We start from the raw sequence: 18295 nt of genomic DNA on the forward strand, positions 1-18295 counted from the left end.
AGTGTGACTTCAAGGTTTTTGACCCGAGTAACTGAGAAGACTACGCCTAGAGGATAAAATTGGGAATTCTGTTTTGGACATGTTAGTTCTGAGACGCTTACCACCCGGATGGACTTGGTGCATGACCAGTTAGATAACCAAGTCTAGAGTTTAGGGAAGAGGTCCAGGCTGCAGATAGAAATTTGGGAATCTCAGTAGCAGACTGTTAAAACCACAAGACGGATAGAAGCTTACCAAGCTTAAAGGCTGAGTGTGGATATAGAAGGAAAGACATCCAAGAAGCTGAGTGTGGATCCCTGGACCCTCAACATTCAGAGACGGGGAGATGGAAGAGAGGCCCACGAGCGGGAGAAAGCCCAAGAGAGGGCGTTCAAGGAAGCCAAGTGAATGTGTTTCAAGAAGGGACCAACTGTGCCAAATGCTGCTGACAGGTCTAGAAATGGTGTTTTGCAACCATTTTTCCCCCCTTAAACTACATAATAAACATGAACATCTCAGTAAGTAAATTAGTATAAATTTTTAACAGATGCAGGGTTTTTTTTTTGCCATTATAAACAATGCAGGAACTTTATGGCTATCTCTTTAAGCACATCCCGTATAATATTCTTAGGATAAACTCCTCCCTATGAAATTGCTTGATCAAAAGTGTACATGACTTTAAGGCTTTTGCATGTTGTCGAGGCTTTTACTCGAAGACCAACAGAACAACAGAGTACCCATTTGCTTACACCTGGAACAGTGGGTATTCTAATTAATGTCTCTTCTTTTGTGTGCCAATTTTACAGATGGAAATTGAACTTACATTTGATTACTAAGGAATATGAACATATTTTTTCTCTTCAATGGCAATCTGCATTTTTTGGAGAATCTCCCATTGATGTTCTGAGTCCCTTTTCCTATTGGGGTATGCATATGTCTTTTTCTGATTTATCCATACGCAAGGGGTTCATGTCCACTAAGGATATTAACCCATTTTTCTGCCATAAATGTCAAGTTTGTTATATGACTTTTAAGTTTGTTTCTGGCATTTGATGTCATATTAAATTTTTACGTAGTTAAATCATCAATGTTTTCATTTATGACTTTTACCTTTATGAAATTTAGAAATTCCTTCTCTCCTAAGATGACAGAATTTAATATGTGAAATTCCTTGCTAGTAACTTGTTAGTGAAGCTATTTATCTTTTGCTTTAGGAAAAACTGTTCTCCAAAAAGTTTTCTTGCTTTCTTCTGCCTCCTGATAGTATTTTTAAAAACACCTTATTATATTCCGTTTCCACGAAAGTCCTTTTAAAGTCATAACATCTAAAAAATAGAATCCAATCATGTTAGGGGCAAATGGAGAAAAAAGTAAGCCTCACTTTGGGGAGAGGAAGAATATAAGTTAAAAGGTATTTTGTGCATCACAGTTATATTTTTTAAATGATAATACATTCCACCTTGCATAAAAATTCTCTTGTGGAAGAGAATTCAACCACACGTTTCTTCTCCACCATGAGTCTTCACTGACGACAGGGCCCGATTCAGCAGCCCCTATTTGTGACGCCTCTTTGTACACATGACTTACTAGGAAAATATTGTTGGCAGTGTAGCACAGGTTTAGTAAAGGCCAGAGTGAGGCCTTTACTGAAGCCCAGCTCTGCCATTTACTACCTGCGGGACCTTACAAGTTACCTGACACGGCTGTGCCTCTGTTTTCTCCTCCATAAAACAGAGGTACTAGTAGACCAACCTCACTGAGTCGAGGCAAGGATTAAATGATCTAATGCATGTAAAACACTCAGCACAGTGCCTGGCATACAGTAAAGCACAATAAATATTAGCTTCTATTATCACCTTAGCTTCATTTACATTTACTTTTAAATTCTGTAAAGGTTGCATTACCTCTTTTGCTAGTTTCTGTCCTTGTTCCACACATATAGGTTTTTCCTTCATATCATTCAGTCTTGCTAAAGTTTTGGGGTCATCTCGCAGATCAATCTAGTTAAGAAAGGTTAATAATGTCCCATAATATTATCAGTCTTTAGAGATAAAGCATGTAATCCCATTTAACCCCACGTATCAAAAAAGGATTACAAAAGAACCTAATCTTTAAAACCAACTAATCAAGTAATTGCTTTCTTTGACACTACTTTTTCCAAAAATGTGACAGAATTTATTATAACAACTGAGATTCAACATATTATTATCTCAGTTGCTATACCTTAGGGCCATTTGTCTGAGAGCAACACCACAAGGCAGGCCACAGAGGTTATTCTTGAATGGGTAAAATCAAAGCAGACATACCTGAGTTCCTATTAATAAAAAGGGTACATTTGGTGCGTATTCCTTAAGTTCTGGTACCCACTCCTCTTTCACATTTTGAAATGAGGCTGGATTTACCACAGAGAAGCATATAAGGAAGACATCAGTCATTGGATAAGATAAAGGCCTCAGACGATCATAGTCTTCCTAAGGGAGAAAGAAAAACCTCATTATTTCCATTTCTAGAGTTTACTAACAAATATGTACATTAGATTAGATGGTCAAAGAAGCAAAGTCAGGACTAGTCCACAAATGGAATGTATGACATACTACAAAAAAACAACATAATTCCATTTGTCTTTGCTATTCTATTCTAATTGGAAGCTCTGAACACCACTGGGGTAAAATATAACAGTATCATTAACGTCTACAATGAAACTCTGAGAAAATACATTGTGATGACGAGAGTTGTCACTGGAAGCATTTTTTTTTTTTTTTTTTTTTTGTGGTACGCGGGCCTCTCCTGTTGCAGAGCACAGGCTCCAGATGCGCAGGCTCAGCGGCCATGGTTCACGGGCCCAGCCGCTCTGCGGCATGTGGGATCTTCCCGGACCGGGGCACGAACCCGTGTCCCCTGCATCGGCAGGCAGACTCTCAACCACTGCGCCACCAGGGAAGCCCTGGAAGCATTTTTAACTGAAAAGTTTGCACACAGAATTGATTGTAGCTAGATGTTTAAGTATAGTCATTTATAATAATATTATCTGAATGTTCACTATGTTATTAAACATATGAGCCATATGCTCTCTCATGTATTACTTATTTCTTTTTTTTTTTTTTAATTTATTTATTCATTTATTTATTTTTGGCTGTGTTGGGTCTTCGTTTCTGTGTGAGGGCTTTCTCTAGTTGTGGCAAGCGGGGGCCACTCTTCATCGCGGTGCGCGGGCCTCTCACTGTCGCGGCCTCTCTTGCTGCGGAGCACAGGCTCCAGACGCGCTGAGCTCAGTATTTGTAGCTCACGGGCCCAGCTGCTCCGTGGCACGTGGGATCTTCCCAGACCAGGGCTTGAACCCGTGTCCCCTGCATTGGCAGGCAGACTCTCAACCACTGCGCCACCAGGGAAGCCCTACTTATTTAATTCTTGTAACAACTATATGACATAAGAACCATTATCTCTGTGTTGCATTTGTCTAAACTAAGGCAACAGAAATTAACTAACTTGTGTAAGGAAGTTTATAGCAAGTAAAGGAGATGGGATTCAAACTCCGGCAGTTTTACTTCAGAACCTATGCCTTAACCACTATACATCTTCACTGAGACCTTAAATCTTTGCTTTCCCTGTTTATATAGTTTTCTTAGTTTTGTGTGTGTGTGTGTGTGTGTGTGTGTGTGTGTGTGTGCACATATGCATGTTTGTGTAAAAATTTAAAGATAGAAACATACTGAGTAAATTCACAAAATCCCCCTTCCTCTCCAATTTCCATTCCTTTCCTGAAATGTAGATTTTTCGTATGTATCTTTCCAGTTATCTTCTGTGCATGTATATGCCTACAACTGTACATATTTAAACATCTGTACACAGATGAAAACCGTGCAACCCATGTTGTTCTGCACCTTTCAGTATGTCTTGGACATGGTTCCAGACCGGAATACGTTAGACTGCTATATTATTTTTTTTTTAATTGAAGTATAGTTGATTTACAATGTTGTGTTAGTTTCAGGTGTACAGCAAAGTGATTCAATTATATATATATGTATGTGTGTACATATATATATGTACACACATATGATATCCTTTTTCAGATTCTTTTCCCTTACAGGTTATTATAAAATATGCCTTCCATATTTAAACTGCTGCTTCACATTTTATAGAAGGGCTGTTTTAGCATCTCTCCATCACAAAAGACAGTGAAGATCCTGTTTCATTTAGATTATTTCCTATGACACAAAATTCTACTTGCTTACATTTTTGTGAGTGAACAGTCAGGATTCCATTTTCGTCAGGGCTAGCCTCTCATCTGGTTTCAAGGAAACTTTATTTTTGGCCTAAGCCACCACCCCTCTTAAATGACCTGCTTCACTACTAGAACTGCATGAATGTGGAATTAAAGGCATATTAAAAACATCTTCCACTCAGAGTTTCAGGTAGTATTTCTCTCATGGGACAATTTTCCTTTCATGTCATTTTCTGACATTTTTCTTACTACAATGTTACACTCAAACTCATATTATCTCAAACTCCTGACTTTGGAGCTAACCCTCCTGTTTTTCTGTGATGCTTTTGAAGGGCACACCCGCAGTTTGGAGCCAAGGGCACTGAAAGATTTCTCAAGTGTTGGCTCAGGACAAGACGGGAAATGCCATCCCCAATCTCTTTAGCATTTATTTTTAAAAGTGGAGGCCTCTAATTGGATTCGAATAAAGCAGTGCTCTGGTGTTAAGAAATGATTAATGAAGAGATCACGCAAAACGGGTATGAAACATGCTGGCACCCCAGTCAGTTACAAAAGGACTATTATCAAAAGTATAACATGTTTTAAAAATCAGTTTGAGTGTTAAACAGTACAATTTGGTGAATTAAGTATACTTCTTGTACTCTACTGCCTATTTCAAACTGCATGTCGAGAAGAAGAATTAAAGGGACAGTATTTGATCTTAGCATTCCACCTGGCAACTACCCAGCAGTTTTTTCCTGAGCAGACTTGCACACGGCACGCTCAGGGAATGGGGGGCTCTTGCTACAAATCTCTCCTCATCCATACTTCGAGATCCAGTTTTCACAGAATTAGAAATGAGGATACTATCTCATAGGATTATGAGGAATAAATGAGATATTGCAACTAAAGCACTCAGCAGAGTGCCAAGCACATAAAAGAACTCTTTCAACTCTTTAACGTCAATTCTTCATCCCACGGGAAACTGGTTCTCCTATTCTCTGCCAATCCACGCAGGGTCCCATCAGTGGCACATCAGCCCTGGCTCTGCATCGTTCTCTCTCCAACCACAGGGAAGAAACTCCTTTAGTGAGAAATAAAATTTTCTACTCTGGCATCAAAACACACAAATCAAACTGAGGTCTCTTGAGGACAGTATAATTTTCAGATTAATAAAAGAGAATGATATATTATTACTGTACTAATTAGTCATCTGGGGGATTCAAGAGCCTTAAGACTATTTAAAATGTAATAAAAAAAAGAATTGCACATTTTTTAAGAAAATCAAATTAGATTTTTTTAATGAAAATTTTACCTCATCAGGGAAATAGAAAGTGCACTCTTTCTCTGGGAGGGTATTACAAGAAATAAAAAGCAAGTGAATGCAAAGTTCTCTAGAAATGCTTAATATTCAAATATTCATCCAAACATTTTATAGAACATAAGTCTATCGTACAGATTCCTTTCATAACCACAGTGCATACTGATTTTCCTCGAGAGACATGTGGGCACAAAGGAATGGAACTAGACTAATCATTTCTAGATTTGTTAAACTGTAGATTTTTGTTGGAATAGTTAAAATGTGAAGAATTGGGGTTAAAAAAAAAAGACAAGTGTGTTTAGAACTCCTTGGCAAGAAATGTTACTTCTTAAATCTGAACCATCTAAAATGAACTCCTTCTGCCTGTAATCTCCAGCTAAATAATTGGCAGTGATTATCAGAATGAGACCTTTCTGCTTCCATCCAGCCTGAGTAATTAGAAGTCTAATAATAGATAGCAAATTAAAAAAATAAATGATTCCCTGTGCATACTGTACCCTGCATCATATACAATTGTTTATATCTACTGTGTAATATCCTGAGTGAACTTAATGTGAAATTTTAGATTTGGGGATAAATAAATTGAGGCATGCATTTCTTTCTTCCCCAGCTATATATTTAAAATTTGACAACACAAAGAAAGTTAAATGCGGAACTGCCCTTTCTTTTAAAAGAATTCCTCAAAGCCAATTCTCTAGTGTCCTCCTAATTAAGAAATCAATTACATTTTAGTCCAAAAAAATTTTTTTAAAGGTAGATATCTAAACATTTCAGCCTGGTAACCGAAATGTTCTCAAGTGTATTAAAGACAACTGTCTTACATCAAAAACAATGGTGAATTTGGTCAACAGGATTGTTGAACGGCTTAGTAAAATCTTTAGCTTCTTATCAATTGGCTAAGTACCAGCGGGATCCATTTTTTTACAATGTATTCTGGTAGCTTAGTGATTAGGCTCTCCATTCTCATCAAGAGTGCCTGATCTGTGAGGATGACAAGCTTCACCCTTCAACAATATCACACACTGACAATCTGACAAAAGTCCACAGACAATAAGAGACCAACGAAATGTGCTCTGAGAGGAAACAAAACACCTTCAGGTGCAACAGAGAACTGTGGCAAATGGCCATCAGTCAGGAGACCCCTTTTTATGCCCAGCTCAGTCAGCAGCCCAGAAGCGTGCCCATTTCTGTACCACCTTTGTTCCCTTGGCGTGGACCTGGGTGCTCCCTCCCACTTTAGTGACCTGTTTAAAATACATGTTTTTGTACCACAATGTTCATTGCAGCTCTATTTACAATAGCCAAGACATGGAAGCAACCTAAGTGTCCATCGACAGATGAATGGGTAAAGAAGATGTGGCACGTATATACAATGGAATATTACTCAGCCGTAAAAAGAAACAAAATTGAGCTATTTGTATTGAGGTGGATGGACCTAGAGTCTGTCATACAGAGTGAAGTAAGTCAGAAAGAGAAAGACAAATACCGTATGCTAACACATATATATGGAATCTAAAAAAAAAAAAAAATGGTCGTGAAGAACCTAAGGGCAAGACGGGAATAAAGACGCAGAGACGCAGACCTACTAGAGAATGGACTTGAGGAAACGGGGAGGGGGAAGGGTAAGCTGGGACAAAGTGAGAGAGTGGTAGTGTATATATGGACATATATACACTACCAAATGTAAAATAGATAGCTAGTGGGAAGCAGTCGCATAGCACAGGGAGATCAGCTCGGTGCTTTGTAACCAGCTAGAAGGGTGGGAATAGGGAGGGTGGGAGGGAGGGAGACGCAAGAGGGAAGAGATATGGGGATTATATGTATATGTATAACTGATTCACTCTGTTGTAAAGCAGAAACTAACACACCATTGTAAAGCAATTATACTCCAATAAAAATTTTTAAAAAACCATGTTTTTAGACTGTGTACACCTATTTAAAATACTTATCCAAAATATGTACTTTAAGCAAAATCACTCAAGTTGGGTGGTATAGGCCTTGCCATGCTTTCTGTGGTATTCTATCACACAACTGGTCACTGATAATCAATTAGCAAAGATGTTTTGAGGTCATACTGCATGGAAAATGTTCTAAGGACACGTACACACAAATAAAAAATATAATCGTCCCCTCGTCCCCTTTGGAGCTTATAGTTTAGTCGGGAATTCAAGACATGTACATAGAAAAAGGCAGTCAGATACAACAATGGGAGAGTGTAAATTGGAGCAGGTGAATATATAAATGCTTAATCAAAGAAACATTAATAAGCGCCTACTGAGACAGGTTGGGACCTGGGAAGCTTTGCTACAGTGCTGCAATGCTTGTGCCTGAATAAACCTCTCCTGGAGCAACAAGATACAAAGAAACTACATGAGACTAAAAATAACTGTGTGCATCGCAGTTGGGGCAAATTCTGGACCCAAAAGAGATCAATACAAAGAGACCAGAAAACCCAACTGCCCCTTCTGAAGAGCCTGGAGCAAAAACAGAGTGTCAGGAGGAAAAGCAGGGTACTGTGTATGCCCCCTGCACACACCACCACCTAAGCCGCCCCTCCAGCCCAACCCCTGGACACACCCCTACCCTCACCCCATGTAAGGAACAAGCTCGCCCCTGCTCAGCAAGTAAGCAAGCAAGGAAACCTGTTGTTTGTTCTCCCTCCCTCCCCCCTGCTGCAGCAGGGGCCCCAAAAAAGCCTTGCCTGAATCTCTTGTCTGGCCTCTAGTCAATTTCTATTGACTGGGGAAGGCCAAGAACCCTGGTTGGTATCACTACTATGTGCCCAGAATGTGCACCCATCAGGGAAATGAAGGAAGGCCAAGGTTTAGATCCTTTCTGACCCGTCAAACAATTTCAACATTTGCAAAGCTCTCATAAGATACCTGTATGTTGAAAATATGGCAACGAACACGAATGAGCAATAATACCCGTGCACCTCACTAGAACTTTGTAGACCTCAAAGTCACAGCCTAGAACAGAAGAAGAAACTGCGGTGCTGACGAGAGAACATGCTTAAAGTTGGCACTGAGGAGGGAGAATTGGTAAGTTGGAAGAGACAAAAACATTTATAACGGTTTCTGCTCATAGGGAGTTCACAGCAAGGGAGACAAATGTATGCAGACATTGTATTACAAGTCAGAATGTGGTGAAAACCAAGGGTAGTAATTAGGGGACTCTAAAAAACGACTTTTACAAGAGGTGCCATTTGGGTTGAGCCTTACAGAACGGAGAGGATTGGAACATATATGACCTACTAGCATGTGGCCTTGGTCAAGTCACTTATTTCTTAGAGCCTTCGTTTATCCGTCTGTAAAATGGGAGATTATCAACGACAAGTGCTTTGAAGACTATATGTGCTATAAGAATATATTACGCCTCCGAATAATCCAGGGCGTTACTTTGATTCAGAAAACAGTCATTATCAAAACTTGTAAGAATTTTTCCTCTGTAACAACCTAGAAAAAGTGGGACCACAACTGAATAATTCTTTAACAGACAAGCCCCAGACTTCTAAAGTCTAAAACAGCTTCTGACTACTTGGAGATATATAAAATGTAAGGCAACTAAGTAAGAATGTCCCTGACAACTGGTGGCTTGCGGTAAATGAAGGAGTAGTAATCTCCATCTGAAACATCTGTTTCTGGTGAGAAGCCTAAAATAGGTATCAGGCATGGCTCTTGAATCACTCTACCCCCTAAAAGGTGCTATACTAAAGCCAAGAGGGCACATGGACTGAAGCTAGCTTCTGAAGATGAAGTGTTTTGTCAGAAATCTTATAAATTATCAACATTTCTTCAATAATTCTTGGTAACAGTAGTCTATGAAACCTCATTTTTTTGTGTCCTTTTGTCACTTTCAAGTTCATTTTGTATTTAACTTTGTGAAATATCACCTTTCACCCCCTTAAAAATAACTTTTTCAAGGAAGCTGTGTTGAGTTCTTTTGTGGAATATTTTGGTAAGTTTGGTTCAAAATGCATCGATGATGAGTTTATTGAATTTACCTACCACTCTCCTGCTACAGGTGGACTAAAGAAAATTTGGGGAGGAGAATTCTCTTTAAGTGCTGGAAATTCCTAAGAGATCATTGTTTTTCAAAAACTTTAAAAATATTTGACTTTTTTTCCGTCCTTTTTTCTTTCCTTCCTTCCTTCCTTTCCTTTTTTAAAATCTCTGTTCAGTTGTGAGATGGTATTTACTTATCATGAGCCTGATTAGCTCTCGGTAAAAGAATTCTTGAAACTGAAGGTTCAGCTTCTAACTTTAAGCAACTGTCATCTTCATATATTTTGATTAGAATAAGTCAGTCTCCCAGTTAATTTATTAATTATTTAGCAGCTAGTGGACCAGATCTTTGGCTTCTTTTCCATTATTATCTTCCTTTTGGCTGCCTGACTTATTATAACTCCTGTTTAGGTTAGCTGGAGAAAAAAAAAGAGAGAGAGAGAAAGGTTGAAATGTGCGGTAGCAGAAAGACGACCAGCTGGAGAACTGGTTCTGCCATTATCTAACCGTGTCTCGTGAACCTGCACTTCCTCATCTCTAAAAGGAGAGGACTGAACTAGATCGCCACGTCACATGGTTAAAAACGCTCAAACTAACACTTTTTACCCTTGTGAGCAGCCCTAGTAACAGATTTAATGTGGGTGGAGGTTTAAACTACTGCATAAAAATTGAGTTTTAGGATACTGTTTTATCTAAGCTGACCCCCCAAGGCAGAGGATCAACACTCAACTAAATATGGCCCTTCGGCAAGCTTCATTTCCCCATCTGTGAGAGGAGAATAAATATAGCATACACATGTTAAGATAAATGAGAGAGCTGGTCAAGTGTTTTGAGCTCTTCAACAGACAAGCCTGACTTTCCAAAAAAAGACAAACCACAGCTTCAGAGACAGTGCAATTTCTTTTGTGCATGGTGAGATGACTTCCTTCATTGTAAAGGATTTAAGAGCTGCAATTCTACATTGTCTGGAGCTATAATTGCAAGTCTCTTTCACTAAAACAGAGGTCAGCTGGCCTAAGGCATGCAGAAGGAAGGTCAATGTCAGGTCACACTTCTGTGCAGTGTACTCCTTTCCTAACTTTTTTTGGTACAAATTTCATGTTGATGGAATAGTCATGCATTCTTTCATTTCAACAAATATAAACCCACTAGGTGCTGAACACTGTGTACTCCAGCGAGAAACAGACGTGGACCCTGCCCTCGTGGAATTCACAGTACAACAGAGGAGAGGCAAGTGCCTCCCCACTAGGGCAGGACTACTCTGGGTCCAGGGGACACTGTGGAAGCGCGGGAGGTATTTTTGATCGTCAACACGAACGGGGGAACTCTACCAGCATTTAGGGGTGTGAGCCAGGGTGCTACCTGACCTGTGTAGTGAAAAACAGTCCTGGGTCCTGCATGATTGATGAGTGTGCCTCTAGGCACTGAATGACTATGAAAAAACTTTTAATAATAACCTGAATCTAGGATCTATCTCTGTTGCATATTAGTAGAAAGGTAGATTTACTTGATGTTGTGCAAACATTACAGGAGTTGCTTACCAATGCAGAAAATCGCACACCACTGGCAATATTGCTCTTAGTACCCTAATTGTCACTAAAACACAAACCCGTTAGTCAACTTTTAGAGCTATTGCATTCATGGTTGTTCACCTGACTACTTCATTATGATTTCTGAGTACTCAGCCCTGGGAACTTAGGAATTTAATACTGAAATAAATTTTTTTTTTTTTTTTTTGCGGTACGCGGGCCTCTCACTGTTGTGGCCTCTCCCATTGCGGAGCACAGGCTCCGGACGCGCAGGCTCAGCGGCCATGGCTCACGGGCCCAGCCGCTCTGCGGCATGTGGGATCTTCCCGGACCGGGGCACGAACCCATGTCCCCTGCTTCGGCAGGCGGACTCTCAACCACTGCGCCACCAGGGAAGCCCTGAAATAAATATGTTGATTATGAATTACTTTCCTTTTATTTTGCCTTCCTATTACTGCCAGGATGTTATACTGATTTAAAATTATATATACAGAAAGGTTGTATTAGCTATAGACTTCATTTGAAGATAAGTATAGGAGAAACATGTTATAAAAATTGTTATCAAAGGGGGGATGGATCTAACATACTAGAGGCACTGAGTCAGGTATTTAACAAATTGGGACAAAAATGATTACAAATGCGAACTGGGATAGGTGCTGTGAAGGAAAACAGCCAGGAGACAGAGAATAACCAGGACGAGCAGTTTCAGTCTTGGTGGTCTGGAAAGACCTCTCGGAGGGAGCGACGTCTACCTGAGATGTGAGGGATGCTTTGAGAAGCCAGATATAGGACACTAGGGGCAAAAGGCCCAAGGCAGAAAAGCCCTGACAGATGCCTCCAGGGAGCCTTCTGGAATAATCCAGGGTTCAGCTTGTGCAGCTGGATGGATAATGTCTTTCACAGGGATGAGGAAGACTGAAGGTGGAGAAACACATTAGGGAGAAAACTCAAGAGGCCAATTTTGGGCATTTTAAGCTCAAGATGTTGACAGTGGGAAACGAGTATCTGGAAGAGCTCTCTGCCTCTGAGTTCCAGACCCAGCTCTAGATGCCTCCTTTTGGCTGAATCAGAATTATCTCAGATTCAACATTTCTAAACTAAAGTCATTTCTTCCCCCTCAAATCTGCAAGTCCTATTGAGTTCACCATCTCACGAAAAGACATCACCACTCCATCAGGATCAAACCATAACTCTGGGAGTCCTCAGTATCAACCCCAAACACAAAGTCAGTCAACCACTTGCCCAGCCAGTCTGTTCTTCCCTCTCCACACTCCTCACCTGGGCAGCTCCTACTCATCTTTCAAGCTCTGGTCTAAAAATCTCTTGGTCCAACAAACCTTCTCCAAACCCCCAATTCAGATCAAGGTCCCTCTCTCTGTAACACCTTCTCCTGTCGTCCCATTTCTTACATTGTAATACAACTACCTCTTTTCTTATCTGTATCCTCCACAGGACTCCGCGAGGGCAGAGGACTACTCTTCAAAGTCTGGTTTATAATAGCTGCTTATTAAATTCTTGCTGAATGAATGAGGGTAGCGTGTGGGAGATGAAGTCAGAAGGACAAACTGCAGCCAGATCACGGTGGCCTGCACCTCCTTTATCGGCTGCAGAGCTGGAGATGATGGATAAAGCCTCTGAATCCTCCAATAACAGGTGAATTTCTCAGGTTGCAGTTACCGCTTTCAGCCAAGATTCCAACTGCCTCCTAAGATCAGGGCCCTTTCTCTGTCCAACCCACCTTCCTGAATAATAAGGTGAGCTCTAAGGCGCAGAGCCTCAGACGGAGCAATTCTTCCAGCATTTTAGTTCCTGCTACTGTTTTTCACCACCACGTTTTTTCCATTGTCTTGACATTTGTTTTATCTAGGATGGAGGATATCATTGACTGTCTACCCAGCATCCTTCTCCTACTTGTTCTTTCTTTGCAAAACTGATTTAGGTCAAGACCCACCACTCCTCTATTCAGACACATGCCCCTGGGAACCCTGACCCCATATCTAGCTTAAAGAATTCCTGGTTGGATTTAAGCCAATCATGGAGTTTCATTCCCTACCCCCCGGCCAGAGTCACTGGCTCCTAGGTGGGCACATGATCCAAGTAGTCCAATCAGAATGAAGTGGTCCCTGGATTATCCAAGGGGCTCATTCTCTGCCCCCGGCCAAAGCACAGGCATACCTCTTTTATTGCGCTTCAGTTCATTGCACTTTGCAGACTGCATGTTTTACAAATTGAAGACATGTCGCAACCCTGCAGCGAGCAAGTCTATCAGTGCCATTTTTCCAACAGCATTTGCTCACCTCATGTCTATGTGTCACACTTTGGTAGTTCTCGCAATATTTCAGGTCTTTAAAAAAAAGCATTATTGTATTTGTTATGGTGATCTATGATCAGTGATCTTTTTTTTTAAAGATTTTCTTTTTTTGATGTGGACCATTTTTAAAGTCTTTACTGAATTTGTTACAATATTGTTTCTGTTTCGGTTTTTTGGCTGTGAGGCATGTGGGATCCTAGCTCCCCCACCAGGGATTGAACCCACACCCGCTGCATTGGAAGGTGAAGTCTTAACCACTGGACTGCCAGGGAAGTCCCTGATCAGTGATCTTTGACGTTACTACTATGAACTCACTGAAGGCTCAGGTGATGGTTAGCATTTTTAAGCAATAGTTTTTAATTAAGGTATGCACTTTTTCTTTAGACATAATGCTTTTGCACACGTAATAGACTACTGTATAAACATAACTTTCACATGCACTAGGAAAGCAAAAAATTCATACGCTCACTTTTTATTGCATGGTCTGAACTTGCAGTACCTCTGAGGTGTGCCTGATATTGGTTCCTGGGTGAGCACAAGATCTAAGCAGTGGAATCAGCATCAAGTAGTCCCTAGATGACTGAAGGCAGCTCTTTCCTCACCGCTTCTTCTCCTTCTGCTGCTCCTCCTCTCTGTCTCCCTCTCTCTCCCTCCACCCCTCACTCAGTATGGAAGGATTTGCTACTCACTGGCCCCACCTCTGCAGCTCATGGAGACTATTCAGGGATCCCCACTACATTGGCTGGTGCTGTGGTCCCTGTATCACAGGGGAGTGGATGCTGCCCAGGGCCAGCTATTTGGAGGCAGGCATATATAAGTACCAGGCCTGACACTTCCAGGGGAACAGCCTTCTTACCCTTTTTTTTTCTTTTTTTCTTTTGCGGTACGCGGGCCTCTCACTGTTGTGGCCTCTCCCGTTGCGGAGCACAGGCTCCGGACGCGCAGGCTCAGCGGCCATGGCTCACGGGCCCAGCTGCTCCGTGGCATGTGGGATCTTCCCAGACCGGGGCACGAACCCGTGTCCCCTGCATCGGCAGGCGGACTCTCAACCACTGTGCCACCAGGGAAGCCCCCTCTTACCCTTTTAATGCTTGAGCTACAGAGGACTGTTGGGCATTGTGGATTCAGGTCACCTGGGCTTCCCATGTGGCGAGGGCACCAGCATAGAACTAGGAGTTACAGATGGGCCAAATGCAGAGGAAACACCATTTTCCTCCACCTACCTTCTTCGCCTCTGAGGCTGAGGAAGAGGCTTACGATGACTGAAGTCTCTCACTGGCAGACACCCTTAAACACAGACTTCTAATACACTAAGGACAGGCAGTCAAGCGGCGAGAGAAGCCGCAGGAACTACCCTCTGATTAAGCCTGAAATGCTGGTCTTCTCCATGCCCACCGGAGACAGCCACACTGCATGAAGGAGTTTACCATGACTAGCAAACCCATTCGGAATCTGAGGTCTTGGACCACACTCCTTGGCCAAAGACATGGGACAGGCAGACGAGGGAGGGAGGCTTCTGGGCAGGTAGGCAAAACCAGGATGACCTAATGTGGTTCACAAATACATTTTCACAGAACAGGCCCTTTAGAAAGTACACACAATTTCTGTTGGGGTGATGAAAATGTTCTGCAACTCGACAGAGGTGGAAGTTATGCAACATTGTGAAGGTATTAAATGCCACTGAATTGTACACTTAAGAATGATTAATTTTATGTTGGGTGAATTTCACCTTAATTTAAGGAAAATACACACAGGTCCACAAGTATGCAAAGTTGGGTCCTCATGGGCCTACACACGTGTGTGCGTACACACACACACAGAGATTTCTTTGAAATTCAGAGAGGTGCCTGCACGTGGCAGAAATACCCTTTCCCTGCAGGGAGTCCCTGGCAGAAATACCCAAGCCATCCACTCCTCAGGACCTGCATTCATCATAGTGACACGCTTCCACTTTGTGGAGCACAGCTTACCCTCCTTCGGGCATGTCTCATAACCCCTACTCTGCCTCTTCTGCATCACCCACTTCATCTTCTCCCCTCCAGCTCTGGCCTTCTCGTGCTACAGGAGGCTCCCAGCAGAGCTCTTTTCCGGGCTTATTAACGAGTCACCGCATTATGTTACTCTAGCCTTATTTTGCTTCACAGCACAGAGCGCCTTGCTCCTGCTTTCACGCTAGCCCTACTATCCCACCAAACCCTCACCATCAGCCTATGAGATAGGGCAGCTCCCACTTTACTGATGAGGAAACTGAGGCTCAGAGAAACTCGTCCAACTTGTCCAAAGTTACAGGACAGTTGGGCAGAAATGAGGCAGGAAGGCAGTTCTCCAATCAACTAGTTTAGGACCCTCCTGGCCCCTTTGTTCTAAGCAAGCAGCAGGTCACAGGTTTTAGACACAGACCTTTTAAATCTTTGAATCATAGTTTTACTGGCTATGTGGCTCCAGGCAAGTTACTTACCGTTTCCTTTCCTTCATCTATAAAATGGACTAAACTGTTGGAAGATTAAATGAGCTAGCATGGAGCCTGTGTGGCGGCTGCGAGTTTATCACCACGGCCAGTAGTGTTCCTTAGCTCTTCAGTTTCGGCAGATTTGGCAGAGAGGAATAAATCGGTGGAAAAGGAGGATTGAGGGTAAAAGTGACTTTGTGAAGAACACACTGAGAAATGTGGCTGCTTACAAAGTGCATATGTTTACATGGCAGGCGAGAACTGAAGTCAGGAATTTTATTAAAACAACTGAAGATAGCTAAACTAATATACCCCACATGTATTTTTTTAAAACAATGGTAAACGAGACCTGAGAACTGAAAAAGAATCACGATGCACGTGGACTCTGATGTGGCCATCCAGCCCTTGCCGCCAGGCCCTCTCTGCCCTGTGCTGCAAACAGCACAACAGCACGGGCAGTTTTCAGCTGCTGCCTGTAAAAGGCTCACTGGACCCACGTTTGTACGAGCATCCTCGTGCTCCCAGAAGCTCAGCCAATCCAGGAGCTGGACTTCCCACCACAGAGAACCTGGCTAGGAAGATGTGACATTGACCAAAACAAACTGAGAGCCCGTGAAACAAAATCAAAAAGAAGCAACACTATGGGCAGACAAGGAAACAACAAAGCTCTGCAAGAAAAACCCCGGTCATTCCAGGGGTTTCAAATGTCCATTCTCTTCTGCGTATCCTCATAAAACCCTTGGAGGCAGTGTTGGGACAGCAGCTGTCATCCCCCCATCTGGGGTGGAGGGCAGCAGTTGAGGCCAGGATGAAGTCGGTGAAGTGCCGGCGAAACTGTGGCTGGAGCAGTTGGGCAGGTCAGGGTGGAGGTGGAGGCAGTTTTCAACCATAGCAGGTGTGGAACGTAGAGCCTGGTCAAGCTGCACGGGAACCTGCAAGGTTCCAGCTCTCAGCCCAGCCTGGTGTAACCCACTAAGCTGAGTCCTTTCCAAGCCCACACATCAACCCCTTTAGGGAGTCTGCTGCTTCCTGGAAAATCAAACAGCACACATCTCCCTTCAGAGAGCCACTAGCTTAGTTAAGCAACCTAGTAAGACCCTGGCAGCAGGGGAAGTCACTAATTGAACGACTTACAGATCAGGAGCCTGCGGGCCTGGCCTGAGTTCCAGTGCTGCTCTCAGGGGCTGCGCGTGTAACTCATACTAGTGACTTTAGTGTGCCTGTTTTCTCATCCATTAAAACAAAGGCAGGGGGAGGGGTGGATAATATCACCTACCTCAGAGGTGGTTGTTAAGATTAAATGGGACAAACAGGTCCAGAGAAGGCCTCTGATGTAGGCACGAGATTAATGACAAGAGACACATACGCTAAGTGCCACAGGAATTCACAGGAGTGAGTATGTCTACCACCTGAGGACTAGAAAAGGCTGCATGGAATACCTGTTCTACCCATGTCCTGTCCCCACCCCAAACCCACACACTCATGCCACCTCCTCACCTAGGAACACAGTCCCGACCCTCCCCCACCCCCATCCCCAGAGCTGGAAGTGCCCCTTCCTGCCTCCCAATGTCAGTTAATAAATATAGGGGAACTATAGTAGGACACCCTAATAATTTGACATATGGCTACATGTTGAGAATTAAATTCATGAAAATGAAACCATAATCGTCATTAGTCATCTGCGATATGGGTCATTACTAAGACATGACCGAGATTCTTGAAAACACCCGAATCTAATCAAGGTGATTAAAATGTAACTAAAGGAAGCTGTAACCTAATAGAGTATGTTTTGGCCTGTCCGAAAAATGTTGACTTAAAAGTTATTGTCTATAGAGACTCTAAATAGAGTCTAGCAAAGGAGAAACTGCCTAATTAGAATATTTGTGTCCATTTAGCTTTGCCCAACGGTAAGACGCTAAACGTGGTGGACAAACATGCTGAACACTAGAAAGCCGAGCTCCCGTGTGGGAGGGGCAGTTGACCATGTGGTTCCAGGAGCCAGATGAAATTCACATCTCCTCTAAGACCTTTTGCTCCAAAGCCTGAATCCCAAGAAAGCTTCTAATGAATTCATTTTCCTGGGAACGTTATGCTAAGGAAAGGTACACTGGATAACAGGCACTGAAAAGGTATCTATCACTATAGCTTTGATCTTCATATTTATGTTTTCTAACTATTAAAACAAATTGGAGAAGAATTCAGTTAAATGCTAGCCAGTTGAACACGTGAATCTATCTTTGATCTTTCCAAAATCCTCTGACATGTACAGTAATTTAAAAAAAAAGGCATAAAGCCACAGGAAAAGCAAACAGGGAAGGAGACAACAGCCACACAATTTTAGAAGCTAGAAAACCAAAGAACAAGTAGGAACTGATTTAGCAGACCCTGGGAGCCAGATCCTGGGCCAGCAATGAGGAGAAGTTAAGAAGCACCCGGTTCCGTACAACAGAACCCCCTAAAGGTGTGGGAGCTGGAGCAGTGCGTTCTGAAAGTGGGTTGAA

At 42.4% G+C, this 18295-nt stretch overlaps 1 protein-coding gene across 1 annotated transcript in view; it reads right to left on the bottom strand.

Annotated features, from left to right (window-relative positions):
* The window catches only part of RHOQ (ras homolog family member Q), a 39246-nt gene that overhangs the window by 4621 nt on the left and 16330 nt on the right, over window positions 1-18295 (bottom strand). Inside the window, exons 3-4 of the mRNA XM_065891693.1 lie at window positions 2286-2450; window positions 1884-1979 (exon numbers count right to left, since the gene is read on the bottom strand). Of these exons, the coding sequence (XP_065747765.1) occupies window positions 1884-1979; window positions 2286-2450 (261 nt within the window). The remainder of the gene's footprint in view (window positions 1-1883; window positions 1980-2285; window positions 2451-18295) is intronic.

The sequence above is a fragment of the Phocoena phocoena genome, chromosome 14, assembly GCF_963924675.1.
Source record: "Phocoena phocoena chromosome 14, mPhoPho1.1, whole genome shotgun sequence".
NCBI classification, from domain to species: domain Eukaryota; kingdom Metazoa; phylum Chordata; class Mammalia; order Artiodactyla; family Phocoenidae; genus Phocoena; species Phocoena phocoena.